We start from the raw sequence: 13,226 nt of genomic DNA on the forward strand, positions 1-13,226 counted from the left end.
GGGAGTGTGAACAGCACGCTTCTTTCTTCAGCTAAAGGGATGTCTACATGATGCTGTGTGGTGCTTCTCAGAGAGGCCTGAGTTAGCTTTACCTAGAGCCACCTTGTCATACTCCCTGCCAGGCGTATTTGGCTTGAGCATCATTCCTGGTGACCTGGCACGGGTAGGGTCTCAGAGGCCACCCAGCCTCATGCATAGGAGGGTCATTCAGCACAGCCACAGTGGGAATTTTGGAGAAGGAATATTCTTGCCCTTGAAACAGGCCAAAGGAGACTAGGTGGGCTGGGGGAGGGAGGGAGGGAGGGAGGGGGGGATGTTGCATCAGGTCTATAAAGAAGAGCCCCTGGATTCAGGACTGCTGCAGCTCATCAGATCCACCCTTTCCCTGCAAAACACCTCTTCTTCCACCACCACAGTAAAGCTGTGAGCCTCCACCATGCTCCCCCATGATGACTCCATGATGCAGCCCAGCTCCTCTCTCCGCTGAGATGCCTTGAACACTGCCTGGGTCGACTGCTCCAGCCAAGGGAGGTGCTCTGCATTTCTGGAGCCTTGAACATCATTGGTCTGAGGAGGTCTCCATGCCCTTAAAGAGAAGGTGGATTTTCTGCTGAGCCATCGGAGAAGCCCATTTATACCCCATTACTGAGGCAGCTGCCTGCGGCTTGCCAGTCAGTCCTGTCTTTCCATCTGTGCTGTCTGGTTTTCTCCTTGGGACTTAGGTGAGACCTTTGCATGCCTCTTGCTGACCTGCCTTGCTGTGACAGGATTTTGGGGGAATGGAGTTTGCTTTCCTGAGTTTGTGGGAGATGTGCTGGTGGGTCTGGGCTATTTCTGCTCAGCTGGGGTGTGTGTGGGAGGAGTTTTGACCCTGAGCTGGAAACAGTATCTATGTCCCTTAGCTTGATCTGTCCTCTCTAGTGTGTTGTGCTTACAGATTGCATCTGCAACCATCATTTCTGCTTATCTAGCTGTTTGTTTCTATGTTCCCCATGTAATTAAGTAAAAGGAAACAGTCATGCTACTTAAGGCTGACCTTGGATCTAATTCTCAAGGCTCTGCAAATGAAACCCTCTCTTATGCATAGATCAACATAACTCCATTGGCTATACCAATTTACAGCAGCTGATGATCTGGCCCTTTGAGATTCTTCCACTCCGACCATGCCTGCAGAGCATGGACATTTTTGAAGCATAGGCAATAACTTTTGTCCCAAAGCAGAGACTATGATTTACCATAACCAGCTGATTCTTGAATTTGCTTGCTTGATTTTGTTAAGTAGGCAACAGAAGGCTGCTGGGAGCAGATGCTAATATTTTTAGATGCAAGAAGGGAATGGGAAAGTCCCACTGCTTGACTTTCTTTGCACTGGCCCATCACTGGAATTAAACTGAGAAGGGTGAAGTTTGTTTAAAAATAACCCGCATTCCACAGATGCCAAGTCCCTCAGCTGTAGCTTTGCCACCTGTGGTTGCCACTGCAGTGCCTTGACCTCCGCAAGTCCTTTGGACTGTGAGTGAGAACGGCAGCAGTCCAAGGAGACAGCTGCAGCTCCTTCTAAGCACCCCGTGACCATTTTTAGAAGCACTTTCTCCCTGGCTATGTGTTGGCCCCCTCACATATCCCAAGATAAAGTTTCTTTAGGCAGATTCGTGGTGCTTTCTGCACCTCCTCTCTGGGACTCCCATCTCTTTTTTCCCCTTGCCTGAATTATCAGTAACTCTTTTGTGTCCTTCCCAGCCCAAATAGGCACCCTTCAGATTTCACATTGCTAAATAAAAATGGGGAAAACAAATCAATCAGTCAATTCTTTTAATATATATCTATACAAAAATTACAGTGAAAGTGTGGTCATGCCAAGTGTTACACTATGTTCCCTTCTGGGGGGGCAATATATACCAGTCTGAGTGGCGATTTGGGAAACTGCATGAGGGAATCCTCCTGTACCTTTGCTCTGCCAACACAGTCATGGCTTCGAGGTCTGTTACTATATCATTTGTGTTGTGCCAGCACCAACAGCTGGCATTGTACAAGATGCTATGCACAGGAAAGGAACACAGGCTGCCTTGACCTTAGCTACCTATCTGTGATTCTTACCTAGCCCCATTATGATAGTATCTGAGTGTCTCTTCAGTGTATCTAGTCCGACAACATGCCCCCTGAAGTTGGCCAGTGCTGTTATGCCCATTTTTGGATAGGGAACTGAGGCACCACTAAGTGACTTGCTCCATGTCACACATTGGAAGCTATGGCAGTGCATGGAATCGAACCTAGGAGTATCCTAAGGAATTTAGTATAAAGTGGCATGTTCCTTATTCCAAAGGCACCAAGAGAAGGGATTCCTGGGGATTCGATTTCCCTTGTCTGCAAAAATTGTCTCAACAGAGCGATACTTTCAGTCATTCTCTGCCCATGGGGATTTTGTCCAGTCAAAAAGCCCCGGGTGCTGCACTTTCAGGCTGTGGAGGGGGAAGGGAGGGTGAGGACATAATTGGCAGCCAGCCACAAGCTGCAGCTAGTTCCCCATGTGACGAAAGATTAGGGAAGTTGGGGAATAGGAACAAACCAATTCCTCTTTTCTGATGGAACTACATGTACAAACAACCAACAAATTCACATGTAATATAAATCATTATTTTACATCTTTTTTTTTTTAATTGCAGGTTCATAACCAACTAAACCAAGATGTCTGAGTAAGTTTCTGTGTTCAAATATCATAGATCTTGTTTGCTTTTTAGTTGTTAGGTGAAGATTTTTTTTCCAAAATTCCTTGTTTTTTATTATGATGCTAATCTCTTGTTTCTTTTTTCTTCCCTCCCTCCCTTTTCTTCTGTCTCTTTCTCCCTGAGCAGTGAAGAAGTAAGTTTCTTTCTCTATGGGATTTTTCTCTTAGTAAAGTTCAATAGGAATGACAATGCACCTAGCTTCATGGTACCTTATTAGAAAGACCAGCTCCTGCAGGGTACCTGTCCACAGCAAATTTGCCCCAACAAACTTCTTGTAGTAAAAGAGTTTCTAAGGACAAGGGTCCAAGAATATAAAAGCAGGAAGAAATATTTTTGGGGAGGGTAGCTGGAGGGAGGTCATGTTTATTGGTCTTAGCTTGAGGGTTATATTTTTTTCCAAGGGTATTTTTACTTTGCAAACTGGCTGCAAGGTGAAGCTGTCGCCAACAGCCCAGTGGGTAGGTGTCTGTGGTCCACGGCTGGATAAGTCCTATGGCAACAGAGGAAATTAAAGGGATAGGAATTGTTGTGGTGATGCATCCTCTCCCATTGAGATGGCTGTTGCCCACACTGTTTATTCTCTAGTTTGCCATTGACAAATCACTGTCCAACCCCTTTCTGAAGGTGATGCTGTCTGACCCACTTTTAGGTTTGCACAATCAATGGTTGCACACTTAAAAACTCCCTGTGACTTCAGCCCGAACAGAATCAGGCCTGTACAAGCCCTAGCATCATGCTTCACTCACCTATGCTGAGGTTGGGAATAGCTCCTTAGGATTGTAATGGGGTACATGAGTGTAGGGAATCCCAACCAGGCTTGCTTATTGCCACGTAGCCCAGGGAGAGGGACAGGTGGGATCACCTTGGAAAGACACCCATCAGCTCAGAAAAGTTCAGAACCACTTGTTCTTATTTTTGTACCTGGTGAAATCCCATCCCTGAGCTGTTCAGAGTCAGTTCCAGGATGAACGTCTCACTAGTCAATATAGGAGCCAGAGCAATTATCAACAAGACTTGTTGTAGGTTCTGCAAGCATTACCTAGAATTGCCTTTTGGTGAGTTTCTCTGTGTTGCCTCAAATCATACCAGATGAAGGCTGTAGAAGGTGGACCCTGTTATTACTTGTACAGGGAAGAACTCTATGGGAAACCAGGCACTAATAGTATGGGTTGATAATCTGACAGGTGTCTTGAGAGCCTTTTGAAGCCAATGCTCTAAGACAGGTCAAGGTAGGCACCAGGCTGCTAGAAGTGTCCTCTTTCAACTGAGAAACAAAACCTAGGGACCTTATTGCTCATGAGATCATATTTCTTGAGTGCCTGACCAGGCTTATACTCTATCATTGCTTAAGCAACAGTCTCATTGGAATCATGTAAGGATGTGGGTCCAGGGTATTAAAAGAAAATAATGACAATCATTGGGAAAGGAAGTTAGCACTGACATCCTAGTTAAATTGCCACTGAAGTTGTTATGATCCACACTGCTCAGCCCTCCCCATCCCCTCTGCTATTTCAATCATGTAGGATATTTACTTCCTAAGCTTTTGTCTCAAGTTGTATGCAGCTAGGTTGCTGCTGTTTCACCTCAGAGGTGGCTGCATTATTTCTGTGGGGAAGAGCTCTTCATGCATTCTGTTCTGTGGAGACCTCTGCACTTCTTCAAGCTGAAAGCTGTGATAGAAGTGTGAATGGTTATCGGCCAGTCTATAGATTCTTATTCTCCTCTCCCCCGGGTAGCGCCGCTGGAACATCTGGATGCTTCTTCCCACATGCATATCAAAATGCGAGCATGTGTGTTTCCCCTGCCCCAGCCACTCTCATACATACTCACTTTCTTGAGTGAAATGTTCAGGGAACAACTGCAGTGTGGGATAGAGGTTGTGACTTTTATAAATCAGAGAAAGGCTCTTACTGGCCCATTCCCCCAGGAGCACTGGAAGCCTGAATTAGTCTGTCACATTTCCAGCATAAAATAAGCCATCCTGGAAACAAAAGTTTTGGTGCTTGGCGGAAATAGAAAAGGCATTTACATTTCCCATTGGGCTTTCTTATTGGCAGCATTGCCTGGTTCACCAAATGCATTATGAGAAAAAGATTTTCTTATTCTTCTGTGGCCTCAAGGCATTGGCTGGTGCAGGATGGTGGCCCCAATTTTTTGTTTTCTAGAGCAATCCCTGTGTTTTCCTATTAATGTCATGATCCATGCTGGCCAAATTATAGGTTGCTAGAGTGGAAGCCCTAAGTGCAGGTGAGGAGCTGGCTCAGAGGTCAGCTCAGCACACAGAAAGTAGATGTGCTGCCGAGAAGTTGTCCATGCCCCTTACTTCACACCTGCATCTTGCCTTCTAGCTTCCACACCCCCTGCTGCTCTGCTCCTCCCCTTGAAGTGATGGATCTGGCTGTCCCAGTGCCCTAGCACCAACGCGTTTCTCACTCCTACAGCCATGAATCTGCATAGGTCTCACCCCACGCGGACAGAACAAAGTAGCGTAGCCAGGCACAAGCCTGGCTTCATTCTGTCTCCTACAGCTTTGCTGCTCACATCCTCCCCCTTGGTGTGTGAAAATAGCTGCCTCCCAGCCCACATGGCCCAATTGCTGTGGACATATTGCTGCAGTGACAAATCTCTACATCCCACAGCCCTGCCTTCTCAGTGCCCCAACAACTGCAAATAGAAATACTATGAACTGACAGACCTAGGATGGGTTGGAAACTGAACTTAGTTCCAAAGCCACCCAGCAAGTTTTTTCCTCGTGTACTCTGTCCATAGGTCCTTGACTATGTTTAGACAAACTGAGCTTGTACTCTTGTGGTAATTGGTGACCTTAATGGCCCCATTTCAGCTCCTGAATATGCAGAACTATGAGAAAATCTCAGTTAGTATCTAACCGCCCCCCCACCTCCCTCCACCCAAAAAATCTACCATTCATGAAGAAAAAAGCAAGAAAATGTGACACTAACCTCAAAAACAAAAGGCTAAAGTGTTTGGGGTCCCTTTAATTTGTCTTTCCACCTTCAAGCAAAACAGATCATTTTCTAAGCCAACCTCTTGATGGGTTTTCAGGTTTGATTCATGATTTTTGGATGTGGAGGGTGGGCAGCACTTAGGGTCAGCAAAAATCTCTGTGTTGAGCTTCACTGGCTAATATGCATCACAGCAACCTTGTAAAGTCCACTGGCTATGGGATTCATCACTGAGGTGTAAGGTGGCCTTGTTTCACGGAGTGGTAGGGGATTGATCCTGGATGCTGTTTGTTGCATTGTGGGCCCAGTTCTTTTTTTGTCCCTAGTGCTTTCCAGTCTAGCTAGCTTGTGGGCAGGGACACAGATCTAAAAATTCATTGGGGGTGGGAAAGAAGGGAGGAAGGATGTTGTAACCTGCTTTCTTCTTTCCTTCTTCCCATTTCTAGAAAAAGAGGAGGGCCGCCACTGCCCGTCGGCAGCATCTGAAGGTATGTGCTTGATCTATAATTGTCCTGCCTTCCTGTTTTGAGCAAGCCATCATTCCTTGAACCTTTTCCCTGTCATCCAGAGCTGAGATTCCAAAATCCAAGAGATCCTCAGCATCAGTGCTCCTACTCCATTCCCTACATGTCTCCTGATGAGATCAGCACAGCTAGGAGTTGTTGCCCTTGGCTGACACCTGTGCAAGGAGTGGTTGGGACAGGTGTTACCTCATACTTCTCAACAGCCAGTCTTCTTCCAACATCTGTAACAGGGCCTCTGGTACTGAAGGAGCCATGTGCTCCCCACAGCTAGTTCTCCTATGCCATCTTTTAGAGCAAGTAATCCCTGCTAGCAGCAGGATGGTCTGGAAGCATCCATGACCCCCCTGTGGTCAGCACGTCCATTATCTTCCCTTCCAAGTTTCCAACTGAGAGGCTGAGCCTGGAGTAGCTATATGATCCCTTAAAGAGGTAACCAGAGTTCCCTCCTTTCTGTCCCATAGAGTGTTATGCTCCAGATTGCTGCCCAAGAGCTAGAAAAAGAAACAGCAGCTAAAGCATCAGAAAAGGCCAATTACCTTGCTGAACACTGTCCTGCTTTGTCGCTGCCACACTCCATGCAAGAACTGCAGGTAAGAGCATAGTCTCTTCCCTCCCTTCTTCCCTGAAAGCAAAAAAATGGTTGGGGTGTCCCTTATGCTACTGATTCAGATCCTCCAGACCACATTGACACTGTCCATTTTCTTACACCAGAGCTTTTCAGTATCTTGTGACCCCAATTAACAGGAATACCACTCCAGCTTATCAGTACAAGAGGGACAGTGTGAGTGTGAATCCCTGGTATCAGCTAACATCCTTCCTAGAGGTTATGACCCATCTGCTCTACTTCTAGCATGGTAGCTGATGAGAGGGAAAGTCTTGGCTCTCTAAGTGAGAGACTGACATTTTGTCCTCCCAACAAAGTAAAGATGACAATGCATGCATCCAGAAATAAACTTTTTGCTGTATTTGTTGCTTCTTTAAGTTTCTGCAGCCAGCTGGTTGCCTCTGAACGTACCCAGACCACTTCTGGAAAGGAACCTCACTGAGCTTCTTGCCTAGCTCCAATAGTTCCAATCATAAACACACACGTGAGGCACAAGCTTGACTTTTTGGGGGACTTTCCAAATTGCAGTTATACTAAATTGCATGGATTCAGTAGATCCTTTTGTCCCAGTGCAATTTTTCTTTTGGGGGGAACTAAGGAGTTGTCCAGGTTCTTCCAAAGACATCTAAAATTCTCTGCACTTTGGTGAAGAACATAATCTGTCACTAAATGAGTACTTTTCCTGCCCTTGGAAGTGGGTACTGAGGCTTTTCCCAACACTATATTTGCACATTGGATTGGCAAACTGGTAAAATTGCAGAGCAGATTTTTGGGTTCCCTGGTTGTTAGGCTACTGATTCCCAGTGTGGGTGGACTGTGGACAAGCCTAGAATTGCCATGGGACCAGGACATGTCTGCTAAGCTTAGGGAGAATGGGATGGCATGCAACTAGCTTGAGTGGTTAGGAGCTGCCTGGAGACTCTTCTGCGCCAGGAAAATGTCAAGCCTGGTGGGGTAAGCTGAACTCTGTGATGCAGTGCTGCTGGAAGTCCATGAGGCAGATAGAACAGAGACCAGGAACTGGCTTGTGACTCACTGACTACATTTCAAGATCCGCTGACCTAGGGCTTCAGATTCATTCCCTGATGGTCCATGCCAGGTGCATAGCTAGAGCTACCAGGAGAGCATATCTGTTAGGGGAGAAGGAAAAGACAAGTAGTTCAGTTTGTGTATTTCCTGGTGCTTCATCCCCTTCCTTGTTTCTCTCTAGGACCTGTGCAAAAAGCTTCATAATAAGGTAGAAGTGGTGGATGAGGAAAGATATGACATAGAGGTTAAGTTACAGAAGACTAAGAAGGAGGTAAGCTTCCCTTAGCAGCCCCATCTCTGATGTGGAGGTCTGTGGAGTGTGCTCAGGTTTGAGCTCTGCTATCTATAGCAGTGGTCTCCAAACTTTTTTGATTGTGCACCCCTATCAGTAAAAAATTTTTGAGTATGCACCCCCAATGTATGTATATTTATATAAATATACATCTAAATAGAAGTTCTAATATTTTCTTCCTGCACCCCAATGGATCGTCTTGCGCACCCCACTATGGAGACCACTGCTCTATAGCATGAGTATCTCCTCTCTGTAAACCCTACCAAACTTCATATGTACCTGCCAGCCCCCTCAAAGCAACCCAGTTGTTAATACTTCCTGTGCTTTGCTGAACCCATCATTTGCCTTTGGAGATGGTGCACCCTACCCATCACACCCTTCACTATGTGCACTTTGGTGTCCCTTGTGTCCTTGTTCCCCTTTCTGTACCTCCATCTTACCACATCATTGACCCTCTCCTCTCCTTTTCCCACCCCAAAACCATTTCCTCTCTTTTTCTCCATAGCTTGAAGACTTGAGCCAGAAACTATTTGACCTGAGAGGCAAGTTCAAGAGGCCACCCCTGCGTAGGGTCCGCATGTCTGCTGACGCTATGCTGCGCGCCCTCCTGGGCTCCAAGCACAAGGTCAATATGGACCTTAGAGCCAACCTGAAGCAGGTCAAGAAGGAGGACACTGAGAAGGTAACACACTACTTCTGTCATGGTTACTGAAGTTGGTCATTATAAGTGGGAAATCATGTTCTCCTGTATGTTGGGATGGCAGTCACCATCTTGGATGATGTACTGGATGTGAACAGGAGCCTAAAGAGATGAAAACATGAATCAGTACACCTTGAGTTAAAGAGTTTGAGTTGCATGCCAGGGGATAACAGACTCAAATCCCTTCTCAATTGGGCTCAGAGGGGGCCTTGTAACATAACTTGACCAGGGATGTCTGACAAAAAAAACTGGATCCTCAGAAGAGGCAGGAGTATCAGACATTGGCATTCTGTGTTTCTACCATGTAAACTATGACTTCCTTAACCCTTCTCAGTGGTTTGGGTCAGTCTTTCCTAACACTCTGAGAGTAGTCCTGTCTCTGTGGCATGGTCATTTCTCTGCCTCTCCTGCAGGGATCTTTCCATCTATGAATGCTCCCAGCTGTCATGAAGTTACATAATGTCAGAGGCTTGAAGCCATTTATAGAATCATAGAAAATGAGGATTGGAAAGGACCTCAGGAGGTCATCTAGTCCAACCTCTTGCCCAAAGCAGTAGTATCACCAATTAGATCATCATTTATCAAACCAGGCTTTGAAAACCTCCAAGGATGGAGAGTCTATCACCTTTCTAAGTAAACATATTCCAGTGCTTTACCACCCTCCGAAGGTGAAAGCTTTTTCCAATATCCAACCTAAACTTTCTTTGCTGCAACTTGAGATCCTAGTTCCTTGTTCTGTGATCTGCCACCATGGAAAACAGTCTAGCTCCATCCTCTTTGGAACCTACCTTCAGGCAGTTGAAGGTTGCTATCAAATCCCCCTCTGTCTTCTCTTCTCCATACTAAATAACTCCAGTTCCCTCAGCCCCTCCTCATAAACCATGTGCCCCGTCCCCTTCACCATTTTTGTTGCCCTTTGCTGGACCTTCTCCAACTTGTCCACATCCTTTCTGTAGTGGGGGGGCCCAAAACTCAACCTAGAACTCCAGATGTAGCCTCACCAGTGCAGAATAGGGGGAAATAATTACTTCCCTCAATCTGTTGGCAATGCTCCTATTAATGCAGCCCAGTGTGCTGTTAGCCTTCTTGGCCGCAGGGGCACACCGTTGACGCATATCCAGCCTATTGTCCACAGTAACCCCCAGGTACTTTTCTGCAGTAAAAAAGAGCTTGGGCTTATATTACTGCCCTAACATTTTGCTACCAAGAGGCAAATGTCAAGATTTTAACAGAATGCATTCTGGTGTTTCCATGGGTGATTTAGACATTAGTATCAAATGACCATACTCTACTAATGATAATAGAATGCTACCACCATGTTGGAGAAAGATATACACTTCCGCTGTAGCTCAGATTGTCTTAGCAGGTATTAGACCTGCAGTACTCAGACTTGGGTCCTCCATTCATTCTTGCCTGGCCCCGTTGTCTTTGCAGCTGTGATAGCTCTAAAATCCTGATTACTTCCAGTGTGGACTAATGTGTTTAGCCCACTTATATTCCTCTTGATGGATAGGCTACTTCCAATCCAAAACTGTTGTTCAGTGTTGTTGTCCACTGCCAAGCAGCTGCCTGGTCCCACCTCAAAGATGGATGCATTGTAGCAGGGGGTGCCTCTGCATGTACAATATGGAAAGCACTCAGGGCTGAAAGGGTTGCATTTCGCCTCTGTGCTAAGAGCAAGCACAAGGCCTATACACCACTGAAGTATCACCAGTCTTCAAAGTTAGAGTTGTTGGGCATACGTCTTGAGTTAGCCTTCTGCACAGGGATGAATTCCTCTCTTTAAGAATGTGAGAAAAGCATGCTACCTGCCAAAGGGACTGCACTTCTTCTTTGCCCCACTGGGATGGAGGTTTGATTAAAGAATTGACAGTTGGTTTTGAGCACTGCATAGCACTCCAAGCACATTCACGTTTCCTTTTCTTTCTCATCTACAGGAGAAGGATCTGCGTGACGTGGGTGACTGGAGAAAGAACATTGAGGAGAAGTCTGGCATGGAGGGCCGGAAGAAGATGTTTGAGGCTGAATCCTAAGTCCCATGGAGCTGGTCACTGCAAACCTTCTGTCTATCCAACTTCCAAATTACTCCTCCTCCTTTCCTGCCACCTATATTATTTTTCCAGTCAGCTCATTAGTATCCTTGTTTAGGGCTAAATTTCCTGAGGCCACAGTCACTTTTCATAAAGCAATGCAAGATACAAGACCTACTTGCCATCCCACCCCCTACTGTTGCTATGGAAACAAGAGTCTTAAACCGCAAAATGTCTTAACTACATTCTGAAACAATGGTAGTGGCATGAACTCAAATCAAATGCAATTTAATCCAGCAATTTTGTAAGATCTGTTGTTTCAAAGTGATCTTAATGGTGTAAATAAAGCTTTGAAAGTATAGTTGAATTTTTACGCTTCGGAGAACCAGGCATGCCTTGACTTTGTGTCACATGGCCACTTATTTCTTGGAGAGGGTGGGGCTATGAAACTTTCTTGCAGAGATAATCAAATGATCAAGACACATACATTAAGGCCTTGGTGACTAGTGGGGCCATATCAGCAAGGTAGATCCTTGATGATTACCTAATGAGGAAGTAATTAGGCATTGTAACCTAACAGATAGAGCACCACACTGCAACGGATCTGGGTTCTGTTCCCAGGTCTGCCACTGGCCTGCTCTAATTGATCTCAGGCAAGTCACTGTGTCCGTCTGCAAAATTGCACTAATGCTACTTTTCCTCACCCTCTATAAGACACTGAGAAATCTGTGGCTGAACAAATGCTCTATATAAAGTGGATCAAAGGCAACTGAGATCCTTGTCTTGTATGTCAATCTGTCTGATATCAGAACTTGGCCCATGGTGCATTCCCCCCTTGCATGCAGGTGAAGCATGAGCTGCATTTTGTTGTGTTTAATCCATCCAGGACAGAAGCAACTCCCTGATTTCTAATCCCAGACTCTCTGTCATTGAATATAGCTACCAGACAACAAACAACAGGAGAGTCACCTTAAATTAAGTGGTGATCTTACACTAACGAGGTGGTTAGCTTTGTTAGTCTGAAGTTTATGCCTCTCGCAGCACTCTTCCTCCCCCTCCTCCCCTCCTTTCCCTCCTACTGGTAGCTATATTCAATGAGATGGCAGTAACTTAGTGAAATTGCAGCTGAGGTGGGTAGGAACTGAAAAAAACACCTTTTATATTGAATGTAAATGAAGGTATTGATTGAAATCAAGAGTAGATTCCTAGACCACTAAGAACAGCAGTCCTAGGAGGCAATACCTGGGCATTTTCATCTAAAAAGAAAAACTTGAATATCCCTCCTCTCATATAGAGCCCTTCCTCTGAGGATTTCGAAGTGTTTTCTAAACATTCAAATATTCAACCTCACAGCAGCCCATTTTCCAAAGGTACACACAGATTTTCAGTGCTATAGCCAAGGCATCATAAGAAATCTGTAGCAAGGCCATCAAGCTCGGGTAGTCTTTATAACCCTAACTGGAAGAGCATGCCAATAATTTGTTGCTGGGTGTCCAGAACCAGAACAAAATCCTACTGTTTGGCTAGGGCTGCCCATCCTGATAAACAACACAAAGGAATAGTGTAAGCTAAACTAGTCTTCTTCTGCAGTCCCTTGCAGTCGAGGATGATTATCTTCCATGACTGTCTTATCTGTGTGTCTGATACTGTGTTAGACAGGCTGTTTAGGGCACCTTTTCTATCCCCCTCTCAAGCTGGGGTGAGCAGAGTGGATCCTGAGGAGGGCTGCTCAGTCACAGTTACAGCTGCTGAACTGAACTCCTGTCTCATCCAAGTGCTAGACAACTTTGTTGTAGCTGCCGCCTTCATTCTAGTTCATGACTAGGAGCTTCCAGACCTCACAATCCTGCTCCTGTTGCCATTAGCTGGTCACCAGATGGTTTGAGTAATGTGCTGGCATGGAAGACATCTGTACATGACTTCTTTTGTTGTGGAGAAGCTGGTGCACACCAACTTCTGCATGGCTCTTGACAGAATGGGACCTTGGTCCAATGGCAAGGAGGCCAAGACAACTGGGGCTCTTGTTCTGCTGCAGCCTTCATCCACCTTCACAGCCACTGAGATTCTAACATCTTCTTCCACCTGCTCTGCCACTGGGGACTTGTAGACCCATAGCTTGGGGATGGGCGGGCTTAATATAATGGTGACCTGTACTCTACTCACCATGTCATAGGATATATGTGGCTTTTCAAGAGGGAAACCATTGCCATCTGCTGTCCTCACCACATCCTGGTAGTGCTGCTGCTGGTGCTTGGTGCATGACTGCTTATTCATCAGAGTTCCTCCTGCTAATTTCACAGCTAACCATCCTTGAAGGTCATTCCACTATCCACCACCTGTGGACGTGCTGGGTAGCAG

General features: G+C 45.8%; 1 protein-coding gene and 1 long non-coding RNA gene across 2 annotated transcripts; both read left to right on the plus strand.

Moving 5' to 3' along the window:
• The first annotated feature begins 336 nt into the window (after positions 1–336).
• Positions 337–2,698, plus strand: LOC149871414 (uncharacterized). Its single transcript, XR_016440223.1, has 2 exons — positions 337–722; positions 2,664–2,698. It is a non-coding gene; the product is annotated as an uncharacterized LOC149871414 (long non-coding RNA).
• A 3,322-nt stretch (positions 2,699–6,020) lies between these two features.
• On the plus strand, positions 6,021–11,235 carry TNNI2 (troponin I2, fast skeletal type). Its single transcript, XM_090032472.1, has 5 exons — positions 6,021–6,177; positions 6,675–6,803; positions 8,028–8,117; positions 8,644–8,820; positions 10,776–11,235. Exons 2-5 carry the CDS (start codon positions 6,681–6,683, stop codon positions 10,869–10,871), a joined length of 486 nt encoding a protein of 161 aa, XP_089888598.1. The 5' UTR covers positions 6,021–6,177; positions 6,675–6,680; the 3' UTR covers positions 10,872–11,235.
• Positions 11,236–13,226: the final 1,991 nt, after the last annotated feature.

This window comes from Crocodylus siamensis, chromosome 2, assembly GCF_052110815.1.
Source record: "Crocodylus siamensis isolate JL-2025a chromosome 2, ASM5211081v1, whole genome shotgun sequence".
Lineage (NCBI taxonomy): Eukaryota > Metazoa > Chordata > Crocodylia > Crocodylidae > Crocodylus > Crocodylus siamensis.

Bases quoted from the DNA above. Each gene is read 5' to 3' on its own strand.
- TNNI2 (XM_090032472.1), top strand. From the start codon at position 6,681: ATGCTCCAGATTGCTGCCCAAGAGCTAGAAAAAGAAACAGCAGCTAAA. The intron at 6,804-8,027 runs GTAAGAGCATAG...GTTTCTCTCTAG, and splicing joins ACTCCATGCAAGAACTGCAG to GACCTGTGCAAAAAGCTTCA. The intron at 8,118-8,643 runs GTAAGCTTCCCT...TTTTCTCCATAG, and splicing joins TACAGAAGACTAAGAAGGAG to CTTGAAGACTTGAGCCAGAA.